Source organism: Synchiropus splendidus, chromosome 3 (assembly GCF_027744825.2).
Source record: "Synchiropus splendidus isolate RoL2022-P1 chromosome 3, RoL_Sspl_1.0, whole genome shotgun sequence".
In the NCBI taxonomy this organism is placed as follows: Eukaryota; Metazoa; Chordata; class Actinopteri; order Syngnathiformes; family Callionymidae; genus Synchiropus; species Synchiropus splendidus.
The window spans coordinates 22,801,181-22,821,051 of NC_071336.1; the positions used below are offsets into that span (position 1 = coordinate 22,801,181).

At 42.2% G+C, this 19,871-nt stretch overlaps 1 protein-coding gene across 2 annotated transcripts in view; it reads right to left on the bottom strand.

Moving 5' to 3' along the window:
• Positions 1-1,584: 1,584 nt before the first annotated feature.
• sema5a (sema domain, seven thrombospondin repeats (type 1 and type 1-like), transmembrane domain (TM) and short cytoplasmic domain, (semaphorin) 5A) overlaps positions 1,585-19,871 on the bottom strand; it is a 116,498-nt gene continuing 98,211 nt past the window's right edge. The window contains exons 17-23 of one of the 2 annotated variants that reach the window (XR_008414167.1): positions 16,920-17,129; positions 12,005-12,175; positions 11,700-11,855; positions 9,567-9,611; positions 8,454-8,665; positions 7,330-7,563; positions 1,585-5,279 (exon numbers count right to left, since the gene is read on the bottom strand). Coding sequence is in view for 1 of the 2 variants with exons in the window: in XM_053859690.1 (XP_053715665.1) it covers positions 5,160-5,279; positions 8,454-8,665; positions 9,567-9,611; positions 11,700-11,855; positions 12,005-12,175; positions 16,920-17,129 (914 nt within the window). In the remaining variant the exon portion in view is untranslated. The remainder of the gene's footprint in view (positions 5,280-7,329; positions 7,564-8,453; positions 8,666-9,566; positions 9,612-11,699; positions 11,856-12,004; positions 12,176-16,919; positions 17,130-19,871) is intronic. The other variant, XM_053859690.1, reaches the window with a different exon arrangement.

Consider the following 19,871-nt stretch of genomic DNA (forward strand, 5'->3'; position numbering starts at 1 on the left):
TCAGGACTGATACATAGTTGACGCGCCTCTCTGTTCTCATGTGAAAGTCGGAGCCTCTATCGGGGAACCAGTTTTCTAGTTTGTTTCCTCATTTGCCTTTGTGTCACTTAAGCATGAAAAACTTTTCAAGGACTGTATTTTCTTGTCAAAACTGTTCTATAAAGAGTGAACAGGATTTGCCAGAGCAGCTCCACCGGCACCAAAGGGGCTCATTTTCTGCATGTTTTTTATTGTAAAGCAGGTGTAACAAGGTTTGAGATCAGCTCAGGGGAGCGCTGGGAGGCTGGTCCAAGCACAATGATCCATGTGAATGAGAGCAAATCTGGTCTCAGGAGGGAAAAGAAGGTGTTTAATGGGAAGTTCACGCTCGGTTACCTGCCTGACAGGAACAATCTCACTCACTCACCTTGGTTGGCCCTCTGATCCGCTTGCTATACGGCGGCTAATTAACGCCACTCCTGAATGCGTCATGAGCTAAACGTTGGAAAAGTCAAGCTCAGATCTCATCTAATCGTAGTCAAGCCATTTTAAAGCTGAATAATACAGACTGCGGCAAGTTAAGCTCCGATCAGGATGTTTAAGGTCAATATTTAATACACACATTGGTCAGAGATTCACCTTGCAAATACTTGCTGTATAGCAAAAAAGGCCGGTTATAGTTTGAGGAAAACACATTTCAGTCCAGCATAAAGTTGAAATGATCCGTGCAGGCAGCAAGATAACTTTACTAGACTGTTGTGGTCGGCACTCAAGAGCTTGAAAAGAGAACAAAATCATGAGGAGATGATAATTTGTTTTTGTAATTCTTGATGGTAGCTTGCTTATTTGTCAAGCAAGAAAACGATAAATCACTAATTGAAGTGTAGCACAACTACATAAAACAAGTTGTTAGATGTGAAAACAGATCAAATCGTAAAAAGAAAGACGTAAAAAACAAAATGAAAAAAAACATAACATCCTGGGTAGCTGTGAATGTGTGGTGGAAGAAATGAGAGCAAAGGGATTCTCAAGAGAGTTTTTTTTCTTTACCAGTGGAATACTACATTTAAAGATATTCTCGACTCGAAATTTAATTAAGCAACTCACTAAAAGCCATTTTTGCCAGTTTTATGCTGGTTACGAGAGAATTGGCAACCCTGTGCAAACATGTTAGCGCTCTCTGCTAACTACTACTCAGTATAGCTCTGGAGAATCTATGCAGTGCATGGTCATCCTGGGCTGTAAAACTGTGGGGAAAGTAGTTGGATATTAGTTATTTAATCCAGCTCCCAAGGTGCCTCGCGCTTGCTACGTTTGTGTTTTGGCCTTTGATAACAACTCTAAATCACTGAAACAATTTAGACCCTGAAATATTTCTGTTGGAACCTGTTCTGTCTTTGCACATAAACGGCTTTGTTTGTTTTTTATCTGTGTATTTATAAAGAGTGAATAATATTCTTTATAAATACACAGATACAACCACGGTCACCACTTTGACCAAATATCTGTGGGAAACTGTGATGTGAATTTGTATTTTCATTTATTTTTCAAATTGTGATACAAATTCAATTGGACGAATAATCGCAATATAAATCAGAATCATGATATACAAGTAACACCCCAACCGGTTGTAAGTCACATCGGACGTATATCGAATGCCATTCAAAATAGCTGACGCAGGGGTTATAGGTCCTACTGTCGTGGTAGATCGCTGTGTGAGAGTGAGATGCTGGTCGCAGCAGGTCGTAAGTCGGATGTTACTAGTAAATAGAATCGGCTCCCAGGTATCAGGAAAAATACTGAATCTGGCAAAATGTATATCGTCCCAGCCCTAATAGTAACAGAAAGTAAAAGTTGGTGAATAATGATGCTCCAGAAGAGAAAGGACAGATTTCTGTACCCACATTCTGGCACCCAGCGTCTGAACCTGTCTGTTATTATCAGCCTCACACAACAGTATGTGTTCCGTATTGAAAATCCAACACAGCCTCAAGAGGGTCTGATATTGAGAAGTGTCAAAATGTGACCCAATATTGACACTCAGAGACGCACGATGTGCCGCTTGACTACATCCAGCTCAATTGCATTCTCACACACACACCCACACTACACAGTGATAAAGCCTCGATGTCACATCTCACCACCTTGCGACTTCTTCACGCACATGCAAGCACTCTGATCTGTCATACGCGAGTTCTACTCTCACACCCTTTAACTGCGACCTTTGGCAGATCCAAAATGCCGCTGTGGAAGAGTCATTTATTCTCCTGAGCTCACCTGTCAGAGTGGAATGTCACAAGTGCCTGGCTGCAGATGAGCTGCAAACATCTGCTGCCAAGCTGTGTGTGTGTGTGCGCTTTAGTGTGATCATGCTAGTCTGTGTGCAACTACTTTACATACTACGCTGGTGGAGTAGCAATGTGAGCTAGCTGCAGACCTCACAATCTATCTTGCAAAACTGTGTATCTTCTGCATTAAGTGTTGCTGCATTGCTGCGGAGTAGCGCTGGTTGGTGGCTCAGACCTAAAGAAAGTACGGCGTGTGCCAGTGGGTGAGGAGGGGTGGGTTCCCTGGTGCTGAACGTACATCGGGCTGCTTGATGAACGGCCCACCTCTTATCGGCGCCGAAGCACAGATGCGTGCCTTCAGGTTTAAGGTTGATGGAGCACAGCTTGGTGTGGGCTGCCACTTTCCATCGCTCAGATGAGAGTTTACACTTCAGATGGTAGCCTGCTTCACCTTTACCCCCTGACTCTCTTTATTTCTTTCCTTCAGGTGCCCTTTCACCACTGCCAATGCTATTTGTCACTGCAGAGACCCTCCAAAGACCCTTTATAGGGTTGAGGGAGTCCTTTACTCAGGGTTGAGTGACTTATGAATCCGTGGTGCATGTTTACTGTGTTTTTGGTGTAATTGAAACAGATATGTTGCAGAGGAAGGACTGCAGTTTCGTGAAATTTTCTTTGAATCCTTAAGATGCAGACGGGCAAAGATGAGAAAAAAAATCACTATTATGAACACAAAATATATTCAATTGATGAGAATTTGGATAAAAAATACTTTCTGAGTTTCTGGAAAAGGAGTCAGAGGCATAGCAAATAAATGGGAAGAAAGGAGACTAAAGAACAGCCTCACAGGGGACTAAAACTTTAAACTGAGTCTGCGGTCACCAGGATTTATTCATCCAAGAGTGTTGAAAAGCAAATGCGAGTTGAAACAAAATGCTCTGACAGTCACACCTCAGTACTGTGGACTGTGACATGGTGTCTCAGTATTTATGGTGTACTTAAAATGATCGAGTTTAAACTCCACAATAGGTTTTTAAAGCTCTTGCGGGCCACATAAAATGACTCAGCCCCCGGGGCCCGAGCAAAATAGTCTTCATGAAACAGAGGCCTGATGACTTAGTTCATCGTTGATTCTCCAAGACAGATCCCAACCATCAAACTTCTGGCTGATCGCCATGTAGATATAAACTTAGATATAAAACGCTTATGATTTCACTTATGAAAAATGGCATCTATCCATTTCCTTTTGCTTGTTCCATACACTTCATGACCACAAGCTCAGGCCCTTCGGGAACCTCTCCTTCTTTGTGGGACACACAGGTCCCACAGTAGAATCAAAGAGCGCTGATGCCCTTTTTTCTTGCAGTTACAGTGATGTGTATTTTATGGTCAGCAGTTATGGTGAACGACAAATAAAAGAGGTGAACAGAGGGTCACATACTACGGAAGCTCTGAACTGCCATGGTAAGTTATTTTTATTTATGTATTATCTCATTCGTGTGAGCTAATTATTATGTTTTGTATGAGAAAAAAACATGTTCGCACAAGGTAATTATTACGTTTGTACGTGAAAAAACACGTTCATAAATTGGATGCGGGATGACCAGAGATCGCCGAGCTGATGCTCCGACAGCACCTGCTTCTCAATGAACGGACATGATAGACTTTCAGAAGACCATATCAAGAAGCTCCAGGATGATAAAGTTTGAAACTCATGTCTGTTAAACATAACCGTTAATTCCACATAATGATCTTGTATGAACGTGTTTTTTTGTCGTACGAACGTAATAATTATCTCATCTGAATTAGATAATACATAAATAAAAAAAACTTACCATGGCAGTTCAGAGCCTCCGTAACATGAGAGAAACCTTCAAACAAGGGACCTTTGATGTATTTGTGAAACCGACCTCCTCAATTCAGCACTCAAAATATTCATCAGTGAATCTGTGATACTCCAGTGAAACCAGAGTGTTTTGTACCAAGAGGAGTTTAATTTTTGCACAATAAGACAAGCAAAAATGTAAAAAGGGTTAGTCCAAACTGAACCACCGAATTACCAGATGAACCAATGAGACTCAGTTTTCATTACACGAGAAGCTTAAGTTCAGGGATCAAATCAAATCTCTCCACCACAAATGCGCTGTAGCCCATTTAACAATTGCACACAATGTTGAAAAAAGTAGCTCATACTGTAGGATTTCGATTGAAATTTTTGGAATACACATTCTTTGACACGAGATACGGAGAAATGTATTCACATAAAAAAGTTCGGAGAAAACTTTCTGTACACGACCTTCAGAGCTGTAAAAAATAAACCGACCGTCGTACACTGCTTGCAGCAGTATTCTGAAAAGAACAGAACAAAATGACCCTAATTATCTACATCGCAGTACAAAGACCTAGGGAGGATGTTTATGAAAGAAACTTTTCAAAGTAAAAGCCCTCAGACCTTTTTTTAAACAACATAAACAGACCAACAAATGATCCATAAAGTGGAATGCTGGGTTTCATGCAAAATTAAAAAGATGAGCAGTCAGATGGAGTCATGCAAAAACCTTCGGGGAAGTTGCCTTTCTTCCTCACAAATACGCAGCCGCTTCAGAGGCGGCACAGCAAACGGGAAAGGGAAAGGCCTTCCATTTCGCCCACTTTATCGTCCACATTAAGAAATATTCATTGACAGTCAAGGCAGTATCTCCTTCCTAAAATTGAAATTGAGTGTTCCCCAAGGCACCTGAGAGAAAGCGGGTACTTCCCTCTGCCGACTGGACTGTGCGTCAGTTTCCACCGAGAGTCTGAGAGTTTCAGAGAGGATCCCACAGGTGGTGTCTCAAATCTCAATACAAAGCACAAGAAAATGGTCAGCTCGGTCACTTGTCCACAGCGTCTTTAATAGTCATCGTAGGTGTTGAGGTCAGTGAAGTAGGCGTTGGTGTAGGTCTTCCCGCTGTGCTGTGGGTTGAAGTACTTGTTCCTTTCTTCCAGAATAAGGTTGTTTTTGTTGAAGGCCTGTGGATGGAGACAAGAATGTTGAGGTTGAGCATTTTTGCAGCACGTAGTCTAAGATCATTCAGCCCAGATGGCAAGGTAAAACTGACTGCCAAAAGAAGAAATTAAAAGGGGGCAACACAAATGGAAGGCTCCGAGGTTACAGCATCAGCAAACAGGGCAGACAGATGACCACAAGACCAAGCTGTGGGACTTGGATGCACGTCCGTAAGTGCACCTCTGCAGCTCCAATCAGCAGTTTTCAAGACAATCCAAACAATAGCCATCTATCAAAACAGCTTTGTGTTCTGCAACACAATGGAGCTATAGGGGCATCGTTCTGCTCCCTTTGAGACGCTGTAAGTGCGTGGTAAGCTGCTGATGTCGATTCAAAAGAACATCAAAAAGTCGATATGCGTGGTGGAAGTCCCTCTGGGCACAATGATGCTGTGTTTATATCTTACAAAGACGACGATGAAAATAACTTTTCAATGAAAAGACAACTTATTTCAGGATTATTTCAGGAAGAAACACTGACTTCTGGGTTTAAATCCTCTGAGGACACGCTCAGAACAGCTGAGAGCACTGTCAACAGAATAGCTCCCTCTACTGTCTGGTCCCGGCTGACCTGGGTGACCGTGAGCGTGTTCTTGGGTGAAATGTATTACAGTATCTCTGGCATGTTACCAAGACGCCACCTAGTTGAGCTTCCCCAGCACATCAACGGGAGGCGTCAGTTCAGCAAACGCTTCTTTGATTATCGATGGGTGATGGCTCAACGGCACTTCGACAGGTCACAGGCTGAATAAGATAGTTATTTACCAAACGGTCAGTAACAGGCTCGCCTTTCACGGGAGTGTAGCCACATCAATGTGAGTGTCGGTTAGAATTTTAGCGTCAAGTTGCTATCTAAACAATGACCAGCTCCTCATAAAATTCTGTCTCTCTACCTCTATTGTTTGTAGCTGAGACAGCAGGTTGCTATAAAACACCTTGTAACAGGGCAAGGCTGTCGTCTTGGTTGCACTATGCATTTGAGGTGCTGGTGACACTGGTAGTGTTTAGTGAAGATACATTTGCTTTAACACATTTTAGTGAACGATAACTGATAAATCAAGGCAATGAGAATAAGCTGAAAATAGAAATAATTTGAGGTTTTATAGATAATTCATTGTGATTAATCACAGTTTAAAGTTTGACACCAGAATGATCAAAACCAAGATGATCTGTCCACAGATAAGTATAAACATCAGGGTGGAGGTACTACAGTTTTGAGCGAAGTCTTTGCTCCATGAATTCTTTATGTTTCTATCCTGAAGTTTTTTATCCATCCCACAGCACAATCTCACTCACTTTGGTGATGACTTGGCGTTTGTGCACTGAAAATGTAAAAAAGTTCAACCGCGATTAATCTGTGTTGTTTCAGTTAACTAGTCCTGTCTGTAATTTCATTACTGAAATGAATATTTTTCAGTACCAGCCCCAGTAAAAAGTCATCTTCAAACTGTCACCCTCACTTATGGCGACATACTGTCAATCTCAACCTAAAAAAGATGAGACTGTCTCCAATAAATTCATTTCAGATAATTCTACTTCCTCTCCTGAAAAAGTGAAATATCATTTCATACACTGTTTCTAAAGCTTTTAGCACTTAAACACATCAAATAAACAGACGATACAGTGACCTACAAATATTAACTTATTTCTCATTAAGAATCTAAACAACAGTGGAGTGTTTATATTTTTCTACTTGTGGCCTTGAGGCTCCTTGTTATGGGCAACTGCTTGTTAGCATCTTTTTTTAATGATGCATTTTTAATGTTTTCAGAGCGTGGAGAGACAACAGAGGTGTGTTACGGACATCATCGTCATTAATGTCATTTGGAGAAGTTCAAACAGAACAAGGCAAACATGCAAATGAGACATGTTTTCAGATCAATATATGAAGGGCAACACTGCATTAGAACAAGCCGGGGAATGGGGTGGACGTGGTGGTGGTGGGGGGGAAGAGGTGAAAAGATGAAGAAATGAAGGCATCAAAGCAACAGTGAAAACTATTGTATGCTCCAACCTGCCACAGACAGCAAATGCCACAGGAAGGTGGGGGAGTGGGGCACATTGGGGAAGTGGATGTAGCAGAGGTTGGGGTCAGAAAGTTGTTGTTGGGGGAGTGGAGAAGTGGGGGGTTTGTTGAGGTCAGTGGTTAGTAGAATATCTCCAAGCCACGCATGGACACCCCCATGTTAGCAGAGAGAGGCTGGTGCAGGGTGGGGTCATCCAGGGGCAAGAGTACCGACACGTCAGGCTGCAGGGAGGACAGGAGAGTCATCCTCAGGAAAATCCTAGCATCATGTTCTGTGCAGCAGGATGATGAATCGATATACATCTTCAAATACCTGACTGAAGTGCTTTCATCTCTCTCTCACTAAGGAATGATCTGTGCGTCGGTAATGAAAGGAATTAAGCCCTGAAGTTACACCATCACTCGCTCTTGTGATCCCTCACGTGGAGATGTTTTATGGTTTCACACATTTTATGTTCCAGTTTCCTTCACTGCGAGAGTGGGCCAGCGTGACAGAGGCTCCGAGATCGGCTTCATAATCCGTCTGTCATTTATTTTGCTTATCGTTCTTTGCGCCAACCATCTACGTTGATGCCTCCTATGATCTGCATCTGAAACTTTTCACTCTAAATCCCAGGTTGAAGGGCTTCTAAGGCCTTTTGACAGAAATAAGACGGTGAAAGTGAAGTGAAGATTCTACTCACTTCTGTCACTTAAGTAATGCAAACAAATTTTCATTTTGCCAAAGACTATAGTATCAATAATGCATTACATATAAATGAAAAACCTAATACATGATTAATAAAGTAGTGAATAAATGGAATTTTCCGACTCTTACCAATAATAGATAGTCTTGAAAGGCGAATTATAAAATGAAGACGCAAGTTCAATACAATAAATATTTCATCATTCATTTTCAAACGCGTAAAATACCTGGACTAAAAACAAACTGCCCACAAATTAGGAGGTCCCTTGGTAAAAAAATAAAAAAAGAAAGATATGAGAAAGCAGTACACAACATACCCAGATAAAACTGCTCTACAGGAAACATCAGGCCCAATGAGTGCAACAATCACATGAAACTGTAAAGACACTTCTGAAATCCTCCCCACGCAGCGAACTCATCATCTGACCTTGATGGCTTCCACAGAGTCGTATTTGTCCAGCTTGTTGATGTGGTTGGTGATGCTTGTGTTGAGCGGAGCAGCTGATATCGGGTGAATAACGGTGGCGTCGTGTGACTGCTGCTGGTAGCGTTGGCAGTACGAGTAGACCAGCAGGGTGACCAGGCACCCGAGGATGGAGCTGCTGAGGCCGACAGCGATCATGTGGAAGATGTTGAAGTCTGGAAGCAGAGCAATAAAACAGAGCGCTTGTGTGAGTACAAACAGATACTGCAGCTCAGGCGGTTATGTCAACCTGTTCAAGAACAAAGTCAAACAGTTCTTTTATGAGAATGTGTTCTCATAAGTCAGCAACTGTGAGGCACAGATGGAAACAGACGTCATTTCCAGTTTGAGATTGGGCAGCTTATTGAAGGAGCCTCATTGTGCAATATTTTTTCTTCAGAAACTCAATCACACAACCGAACACAGTAGTTTCACTTAAGAATAAAAACATGAATGTCCTTGCCTGTTTACATTGCATGAGCAACCCCAGAAATGGGGGATGCGCCGTCTCCTGTTCTGGTATCAACTGTGAAACAAAAAGTTCTCGACTCCTGACTGAGACATGCGCTGTCACCCTCAAAATGTTCTTCCTCAGTTCATCTCATTTGTCCTCATTCTTGTTGTGGACTACATGAAGTTCACAGTGTTGTTCATTCAAAGGTGTTTTTTTGTATTTTGTGTAGCCACTACAGTGACCACAGCTCCAGACATACCCTGTAGGTCTAAAATATCCATTCCAAAAAGAACTGATAGATCATCCAAACATGAAGAGGAAAGTTTCCTTATTGATATAGTTCTGCAAACGGAGAAGACTTTAATATCTACTAGATCTAGAAGTATGGCAGCTTCTGCTGAGAGATCTTTCTTGGCTGCAGCAATAAGTCACAGTAAGAGCAGATAGGTCAGAATGACTGAAGTAAAAAAAAAGGAAAATTTACATGATGCTCGAGGGCAGCAGTTCCCTCCCTGTGTTGTGTGTGTTTGCGCTACGATTTATATGCTCTTAAGCAGGTTTGAAGGGTTATCTAGCGTCATACAGTGAACCAGTGTATTGCACGCGCACACTCTTCACAGTACCTCCACAGTGCCTCTCCTCCTGACTGGAACGTGCAATTGAGATTTCTGGAAAACACACAAAGAGTGGAATTAGCGGCAGAAAACCAACTGAGCAGATTATCATCGTAAGATCCCTGACGGCTGCTGAAGGCTGTGGCACGTAAGAAAATGATCGAAAGATGAAACTCTTATGAAAGGAAATGAAGTTAGGTGTTTCTCATTGACCCTAATGGACTCTGTCCCACGAAAGGAGAGGGACAATCAGGCAGAAACGATGTTGAGTTGCATGGAGGCTTATCCTTATTGATCTCGGGGCCCACCTTTCCCAGAACAAATGGACCTGGGGCCCATTCAAGTAATAGAACTGATTCATTACTCTTGATTTCATTTGTGATCAATGACCATATTTAACCTACTTACACGTAAACAAAGCAAAACCTTGTGAAATGACATGAAACCATCTGACCATCAGAAAGATGTTTATTTGTCATTGAAAAGTCCAACCAGCAGCAGAACCAGGTACGAGTCATTTTCATCAAATTTACTACAGAAAGAAAATACGCTTGATGCAAACTGTAGAGAAAATTGGAAAAGCTGAATAAAATTCTGGATAAAATAAATATAATAAAACCAAGTCTAAATATCATAAAATAAAAACAATATATTTTATTCTCCAAAAAAGATATAAGTGAAGTGTAAATAAAAGTTTCACCATAAAATGTTCCAATACATTTTCTAAACTGCTTCAACAGGTGCTTTCATGAACAGTTTTTACTGTTGGAGGAGACGACATCAGTTTCTTTATCATTTTTTCTTTTCAAGATCTTCTCCATAGTTGGTAACTATCACAGATTTGCAGCTGTCAAGTCAATTCCGCGACACACTACTGCCACCATACTGTACGTGGCTAATGTATTAAAACCGAGCGTCTCGCGGCCCTCACGGCCCAAAGACTTAAGACATGAAAACTTTTAGCGGCCCTATAGGTGGCGCTTGCGGCCCAACCATGGGCCCCGGCCCTATGGTTAAGAATCACTGATCTAGAGTATGTGTGTCCTTTGTTGGTGAGACTTTTATGTTCTCAGGGGTCTGTCTACACTTCCTGTCAAAGTGGTTCCTATCAAAGTGTTCTGATGAAAGTGCTGTGTACAGGATACAGATACAGCGAGCGACTTTTGTGTCTCTTTCATTCAGAGTAAAACACACCCAGGCATCTGATCAAGTGCTCATCAATCCCTTTAACTGGCAGCTCACTTGCTGCCGGAGTTCATTCTGGTTGAATTTAGCTGATGTGGACAGACGAGCACTCCAAGCTCTGCGATTCACATGAGCTTATGCCCTTATTCCTCTGTCTGAATCACTTCTACGCCACAAACTTGCAAACCAACCGGTGATTTCAAAGACCACAAACTCACAAAAACCTTTTTCAAGGCTCATCTGTACCCAACTCTAAGTTCTGACGCAAGGAATCCCAAACATTGCATTTACATACTGAACACTAAAAAGGAGTGATTGTCCACAAACTTGTCCAATTTCAGTGGAAGTCTACTGGGGCACCAAACACATTCATGTTATAAGATACCCAATATTATATTCCAAGTCCCCAGCACGGTTGTGCCCCCAGGCTTCTCAGTATGACAACTCCTGAATAAGATGAAGAGAGAGCAGTGCTGGAATGCATGTTCGTAGCACGGGCATGTGAGAGAAAACATTGAGTCTCATGGCAGTCAGCAGGACAAGGAAGACCACCTGCCTGCGCACTACTACAGTACCACCCCAGCTGAAAAACACCAAGAGACTGCACTCAACTGACAGAAATGTAAATGTGCCTCACATGTAACATAGTTCATCATCATAGTCTTCTTGTTCATGTGATTTTTAAGTTCTTATCTTGTCATAAAGCTAAGAAATCCAGCAGTATTCAATGCCCTTTTTGCACTTACACAGTTTGCACAGTCAAATACATTGAGGTTTAATAACTGCCAGTAAACTATGTAAATTGGATTAGAAAAGGGGACAGAAGCACTTGCAGCACATTTTTAAACAACTGCATAGCCATATGACCAAAACACATAACATTATTATTAGTAATAGTAGTAGAGAAATTGGGAAATATGGGAAAAACAGATGCTGAAGTGTTCATGTCCGTCTCACCTGGGATGACATTGGAGTCTGGAGAGCACGGCCGGCTCTCGCTGCTGTTTCCTGCGCACTGATTTCCAGTAGGAAACAGGACGTCGCAGTGACGGACACGCATCTGGGCCCCGTTGGAGTCACAGTGAGTCCACCCCGACCAGCTGGACCAGCTCTCTGGAAACGGAAGTGACAATACTTTAGAGCACCTGGCACGTGTGCGTGTCCCGTTCAGCGCATTAGTCATGCATGAGTGCAGCTCAAGTGGCTGAGAAACTTAATGAAGACTAGCAGTGGATGTCGAACGTCTGCGTGCGTGTTTGTACCTGGACATGCTTGTGTGTTGCACAGCGCCTCCTCAGTGTGCAGGCCCAAGCAGATGTCTCCTCCGTGAGCAGGCGGAGGGTTACTGCAGGTCCGGGTCCTCATGTAGTGCCCTCCTCCACATGTCACGGAACACTTGGACCATGAAGACCAGCAGGACCAGCTGCCATCCACTAAACCCAGACAAGATGACAGGGAGGAGAGTTCTTTTTTAATGAGGATTTGAAATATGTGCTTGATGCTGGCCTTTTACTGTCCAATTAAATGAGGAACACAGCAGAGTAAAAGTTACTCTGGCTTAGAAGAACTTCTGCAGCTGTCCAGTTTGAAGTTTGCCGCAAATAATAGTTCAACAACATTTTCCTGCAGCCTTGATTTGAACAGTAGATGAGTTCAAACCTTATTGCCTAAAATAAAGTAGTTAAATTCAAGACATAAATGCATCCAACTCAGTTTTCCAGCACATGGATCTCACTGTTTGTAATGTTGAACAATAAAAAAAAAGGTTTGTCCTGCAAGTTGGCAGGTGATATACCATTCTTCACTTTGTATTAGGTTTGAAGCCATGAGATGTGACATTGTTACCCATTAAAAATCCAAACCATGCACTTTGACCAGCAGTTTTGATTTGAAAGTTATGATAACCTTCTTAATATAGTTGGGGTGTTCCCCATCTGCCGGGAAAAATGCCTGTTTGAAGAAGACAAAAACAGATGACTGGGTGAAGGTTCACTGATTCAGCTGGGAGCAACAGCCATCATGTTTTACACCATCACACATAGAGCGGTTTAGCTAGAAATGGTCCTTTTATTGTTATGTCAGTATCATGGGAACACATATATTTTAACCTACTCCCATGTACAAACTGTCCCATCTGCCATTTATCGCCACCATTGTAAGAACCAGGGATTGTTCCTTATGTCTATCACTAAGCCACCCACAGCCTTGTCACATGACCTTTCAGTGAACACTGAAATGATCAGCCACAGAAGCAGAGTACACACAGTACAGGACGCGCCATAATAAATAATGCATTTGACTTATGTGGAAAACATTTTGCTGAGGAAAATAGAGATTAATTGAGGCTTAGAGGGGAAAAGAGTATTGAGATCTCGGCATTTATCAACCACAAATCCCAAAACGAGGCAAACACTTCCTACCTCTTAGATAAAACCTCTACTCTGTGATGGAGAGAAATTCCCCTCTAACAGTCACTCGGGATCCACTTTTAAGGACTGGAGCGTGGTTGGCAGCATTGTGCAAGTAATTGAGGTTGTTGATCCTTTTTGTCATCCCGGCGTAATTTCTCTACCCCAAAGAGACACAAAAGTCGATTTGCGGCCCACGGAGACAGATAGTCCAATCTCAGGCTTCGTCGGAAGAAAAAAAAAAACACAAATTCATTTGTTTCCAAAGCAGACGGATGGTAGAGCAAACACCGTCGCGCGACTTTAAAAAGCACTGGATTATACATCGGAGGATTACGGAGTGGCGCTGCTGCTACATCTCGAAATAATATCTCACTTTCAGAGGGGTGCTAATTGAGCTCGCATTAGTATTCATTGCTACTCAGGCTCAGTTAAATCTGTTCCTTTGAGGAGTGAGAGCGTGGAGATGTTCATCAGAATATTGTAACTGCAGCATCGTTACAGTCAGCGTCTCATAATAGCTATACGACACATATTAGCATAGAAATGCAGCATCAGAAACACATTCACTTCATGTTGTCCTCCAGGGAGGAAACCTGAGGCAACGTCTGAGTACGTTGATGAAAGATGATGCTTTTAGATTCATCCCAAATATTGTGTATTGTGATCCATGTCATGAATTCTGTTAGGGTTTGGCTTATTGGAGTAAACCGCATGTGGTTTCACAGAATGACTGACAGCCTGAAGGACCTGAAAAAAATTTTTTGGTCAAATAAAATGTGTTTTATTCTGAAATCGTAGCCATATTTTTTCACCTGGACTATTGTGTTTTACCAAAAATGGAAATATATGACCCCCCCAAATAATTTCAGGTTAAAATCTAATGATAGTTTGGACACCTTCGTTATATTTTTTTCCGTCAACATGATGGAAAATTTAGCAAAAAAAAAAAGATCTCAGAAATATTCAAGAAAAGATGACAATGGGACAAGAAGGAACAGATGGTTACATTTGGTGGTGTTCCAAACTTCTAACAAGATCCTGGAATCATATGAGGATTCACCAGTCTCTGATGCGAAAGGAGCTGCTGCTGCTGTGCGTGTTGGATAAGCACATTCTGCTGCAACCTGCTGCTCACTGCTATAAACAATATTTAAAATGCTAAAAGACATATTGAATTATAGTGATAAAATATTATTTTGATTAAAAACAACCACATAAAAAACACTATACGGGTGTACACTAGGAGCTTACCGGAGTTCTCCATGATATACACCATTTGCTTGTACTTTTTGGATAAAAATCTTTTTTTTTTTTTTTTCGTTTTGTAACATTTGTCTGACGTTTTGTCGTTGAGGTTAAGTCAGGTTAAAAGAGACTTCACTGCCTCACACCACTTTTCCTTCCGCTGAGTTCTTTTTGGCGGCCAAAAATAAATATGCAACACTTGGTTGTAGGTTTTATCGACAATCACGTCCTTGTGATCACCAGCCAAAATGTGCACCTCTCCCTGCGAGTGTAAGAAAAACAGTCGGAGAAAAACCAGAGGCAGAAGTCAGAAGGTAAAAATGAGAGAATGTAAGTGAAGAAAGTAAAAGGTTTATATTTGGTCGGTATACACATTTTCATCCACTTACACATGTCATTTTCTTTCTCTTCCACAGCAAAAGGTGCTTTGAGTTTGTCCTTTTGTTTGTTTGTACGACTCTCCTCACTACACAGGAGGACAACAAAAACTTCTCTTTTAAAATGACTATTTTCTGAAAGCCACACAAACCATTTCCACACAGACCAATTAGCCACAGTAAAGTGAAGGATTCTGTGAAGAAACTGAAAGAGAACAGTGTGAAGGCTCCGAAGTCTTTCAATAAGGTGCTGATCATTAATGATGCGAGATAATGTCTGGTCTGCTCAGCGCAGATAAGCTTGATAAGCGCGAACCTCCCATCACCAGACAGAATATTCTTCTAATTAGAGCGCTTCCTCTTGTCATCCACTGTTGAGAACACATTGTTTCAGGGCTTTTTCACGGCAGACATTGCTGCCAGTGTAATTACCCCTCAGTGTAATTACACGCTGCGACTCCTCGAGGAGTCCACGTCTCTTTGTTTCTGGTTGAAGATTAGAGTTGTCATCACCACAACTGATTTTGTTGTGATTCTGGGAAAAAAAAAAAGAAAAATCTCGACATGTCGTAATTCTGTCTCAACTGGACGGGAGGGAAACATTGTTTCAGTCCGTTTCTTTTGTTTCGTTTCTGATCTCAGGTGAGGGCTTTGTGATAGTCCGGAAAGTTTTTCCTGCTTTTCTTCAGACTTCAATCGACACATGAAGTGCATTGACGTCTCTGAAGTTCAAAGAACCCACCGTCCATCTAAATTGGATAAATATGCTGTGAAGTCTCCTCCAATAAAACAAGACTCCATCCGTGCAATATGTGACTGTGCCAGAACAGCTCAGGTCTGATCAAGCACACCTTCAGAACCATGTGTCCCTATAATTGTTATTTGAAGCACATGCTTCTTGTTATTCTCAGCACCATCTGGTAAATTCTCTGGAATATTCTCTTATAACCAGTGCCACTTGTTTGGCGCTCTCTAAAGTTTGATGTCCATCCAACCATCTTTCACCGCTTACCTGAGGTCAGGTCACAAAATGGACAACAGCTCCATCGAAATACTGAGAGCCAACTTGGAGATAAAGTCTCCCCAACATGTCCTGGGGCAGATGTTCCGTGGTCATTCTAAAGAGGCGCCACCTCAACTGGCTTCTCTCGATAAAGAGGGGCAGTGGTTGTACATTGAGTCTCTCCTTGATGACTGAGCTCCTCACCTTGTCTTAAAGGGAGAGTTCATCCTCACTGTTGAGAATATTTATTTCAGAAGTTTGTATCGAAGACTTTGTTATTTTCTCAGGTTTGATTTGTTTTAAAGTACAACTGCGCAAAAAGGCTAAAAGAAGTTACTAACTATGGTTACATGGGCACGTTTTTCACACCTGAATGAATGTATTTTGATAGGAGACTAGAACTTCCCTGTATACCTGACGAGATATAGGATTCTGTGTGTACATGGGAGCCAACCGCCCGACTGGACTGGAATAGCTTCTTGTCAAATTCTTATGAGGTCCAGCTTTTTAAAACAGAATTGTGAAGAATAGTTGATTCTATGTCTGTTGTATAAAGGCAAGCATGATTTTAACTGTTGGAAACTCAAGGATTACACTGCATACTCAACCACTGTCAATATTGGAGCACATCAGGGTCCTGTTCTTGGGCCACTACTTCTTATTCTATTGTCAGAGAAACCAACCAAGAGGGTCATGGATGTGGTGAAGGACGACATGAAGAGGAGGTGACTCGAGAGGATGATCAAGATTGACCAAGGTGGAGAAGGCTGACACGATGTAGCAATGCATGTTCTGAAAATCCATATGAAAATGGAGAGAACACAATGGTGCTGATATAGCTATCTACACACTAATAGTCCAATATCAATAAAAGCTCTCTCCTGTCTCCCCATATTGAATGACCTACATAGTTACTGATACATTAACGGCGGCTAACACTTCATGCCTCACACTGGAATTATTTTCCCAAATAATGGCACATCTCTGTCCAAGAAAATGATGTGTTGAAAGTTTAGTGACTTTCATTTGACACTGGTGGTGTCCCAAATAATACATACATTTTCATTATTGATACGTTCTTCACCAGAAAACTCAAAAGTCTTCTCCCACGAAAATGAACCTCAAAGAAGACTTTTCTTACCGGGACAAGGTGTGATGTTACACTCCTGAAACTCCTGTGGAGGCCCGAGACATGCTTGCCCACCATGTTTGGGCTCTGGGTTGTTGCAGGTCCTCTTTCTGCTGCGGATCCCTCGACTGCAGTCTCTGCTGCACTGAGACCAGGAGCTCCAGGACGACCACCCGCCATTTACCGTGTGGCCTGACATTCGACCCAGACGAAGAACCTCACCTGAAATGGAAGCAGCATACCGTTATTGGAGTTTTCACCCTGTGATTTGGTTTGCCTTTCTGAAATTCAACATTATTATTAAACTACTAATCAGACGGATATACATCCGTTTTGTTTTCAGATACTACTTCTACTGTAATCCCTTGTTTTTTTTCCAAGTTATTGTGACTTCTAATCTTTCCTCTCTCCATCCATCATTTCCATTAACCTTCCAGTGTTGTCGGTTCCCCCTCTGTTGTTGCTGTCCTCCAAAATAACCTTGTTGTTAAGCAACTATTTTTTTGTTGCTTTGTATTCAGTGAGTGACAAGGAAGTGTTTGCTAAATCCTCATTTATATGGCCGACTATGTTGGTGTCTAACTGTGACACCAGACGGTTATCGATCGTGAGCAGACAGTGGTGGGAGCCCTCCCAGCTCCCACGGTGCCCTGAACCTTTACAACACACCCTTCCTGAACCTCATGCTTCAACAGCTGTTCTGAAGGACTCAACCAAACTTATAGCAAAGGCAGAAATGCCAACAAAACCACCTTAAATCCCTTTAAACATCAGAACTTTTCTGAGACCTTGTACTGCGTTTCCTCCATCCAGCCCATGTGCTAGTGTCATGAGTCACAGCAAGTGAGTAGTTAGATTTTGCTGCTCTGGATGGAGCTTTCACAACTGCGCCTCAAGTGGGAGAAACATGCGGACTGAGCGACTGGGCTGCAAGTTTTCAACACGCGCGCACACAAATGCACCTCGCTTGACTGGTGAGGGCCTCTTCCGGCACTTGCTGCACTTAAACGTCTGCAGTTAGAATGAGGTCAATGACTGCTAAAACTAAGGCCATGGTTCTTTGGCAGGGAGAACAGCGCCTCTTTTCTGGAATAAGCATGAAGCAAGAACACAGCTGACAGTCGCTGCTGCAAAGAAATCGGGACAAAACGTTTCCCCCTCACTAAAAGGCAAAATATTAACTCGACGTTGTAGAAAAATTAATGCGACAGAGATCAACATGCAATATAGTGCAATCTAAAGCTCTCCAAATGAAACCCATAAAGGAGAGGAAAAGAGAGCACGGTGCTTCAAGGCAAACATGTGAAAGGCGGCTCTGGTTGAGGTGGAGGGCATGAATTGAAAGTAGCTTCCAACTGAGAAACACTGAATAAGAAGCAAAAATTATGTCCTCGCGTTTCTCTGGAGGGAAAAGAAAAGAAAAAAAAAAGGTAATAATTAAAGATATAACCTGATCGTAGAAATCTCGAGAGGTCTTGGTATGAAAAAAAAACAAGATGAATACACATTAGTAAAAACAGTTCACACAATATTGTCACATGAATACACCACATGTCTCAGCTTTAATGGTGTTTAATGAAGCCACAAAATTTATTGCCCATGAAACGCACCCTTGCTCTGATATATGGCATTACTTTTTGTCTTTACAAGCTGTTAAATGACTGAAGGAAAGAGATCCTGCTTGTGTCATCACACCTTTGCAGCCAATGCAGCAGCTTGTCCGAGGACTCGTGATCTATTGGGATCAAAATATAAAATAAATAAAATCAAAATGCATGGAAATGTGTGGTGTTTCCCGGTAACTTCTGAGCAGGAGTAGGCACACTGTGCAGCTGTGGACACTTGAGGTGATGCAGAGATGTGCACACTAGGGACACATGAACACTGCAGACTGATCAGCTGCTGTATTATCTGAGATGTGATTTTCTGTATGTAACCGGAGCTATCACCTGCACCCACTTCGCTGAAGAAGCGTCATGACATGTGCGACTCTGGAACAGTGAAAACCACAACACGCACACTAGGAACGTGACAATATGCACATAATAACGCATAGCTCATGTGTGATATGCCAATATATTTAACCAACACTCTGGTGAGGTGGTTCAACACATGATTCATACAACAGAATTCCATCTGGTCTTGACAGCTGCTGCTTGTGTTTTTCTGGTTAAACTGCAGCTCAAGGCCTTTCTAACAAGCCCCTGATTGTCTGTGTCAGCAGCTCGTGTTCATAACCTCGTGTGTGAAGTGTGAAACGTCATCACCACTCATCTTTTCCCCGTCACTAATTTCTTTTCTAATTTTTCTACTAACAGCATGCGACTCATATGAGCAGCCTATAAAATTAACAAATGGGAACAAACTAAAGTACGCCTCCAACAATATTTTTGTAATCTTCTTTTTTCCCCCCAAAACACTCATTTTGCAAGGACTTTTTGATAGTGAAGGAGAGAAGGCTCTTCTTCTTCCATGGCTTATGGCTTCACTGGGTTCAAGACTACGGCACTTGTCCACCAAATGCATGTGTTGCAAAATGTGAAGTGAGGAAGATTCATTGTTGTTATGAAGCTGAATTAAAGTGCACTAAAGCTTTGTCTGGTAATTCCCCAAACTAAAATAAAAAAATGAATGAATGGAAAAAGAAATGATGCGTTCCAAGCCTTAAAATAGACTTTTGTAGGAGCCAATGTAGAGCGTCTGCTGCAGGTGCGCTGTTCGTCTATGTGTGTGGCCGCTGCATGTGGGAGGGGTTGCCGAGTGAGTGACGTCTCTCCAGAAGTGAAGAGGTGCCCGGTGCGTGTCCAGCTCTGAATGTGCGCTTCTGTGCAGTTTGGCTGTGACAAAGTCATAAACCAAGTAACGCTCTGTCCCAGACTCGCCTCATCCCTGTCCCAGCTCCAGCCCACAACAGGACATCAAACCCTGGAGTGAGCGCTCCAGCACCTCCCTGTGACACTCTAC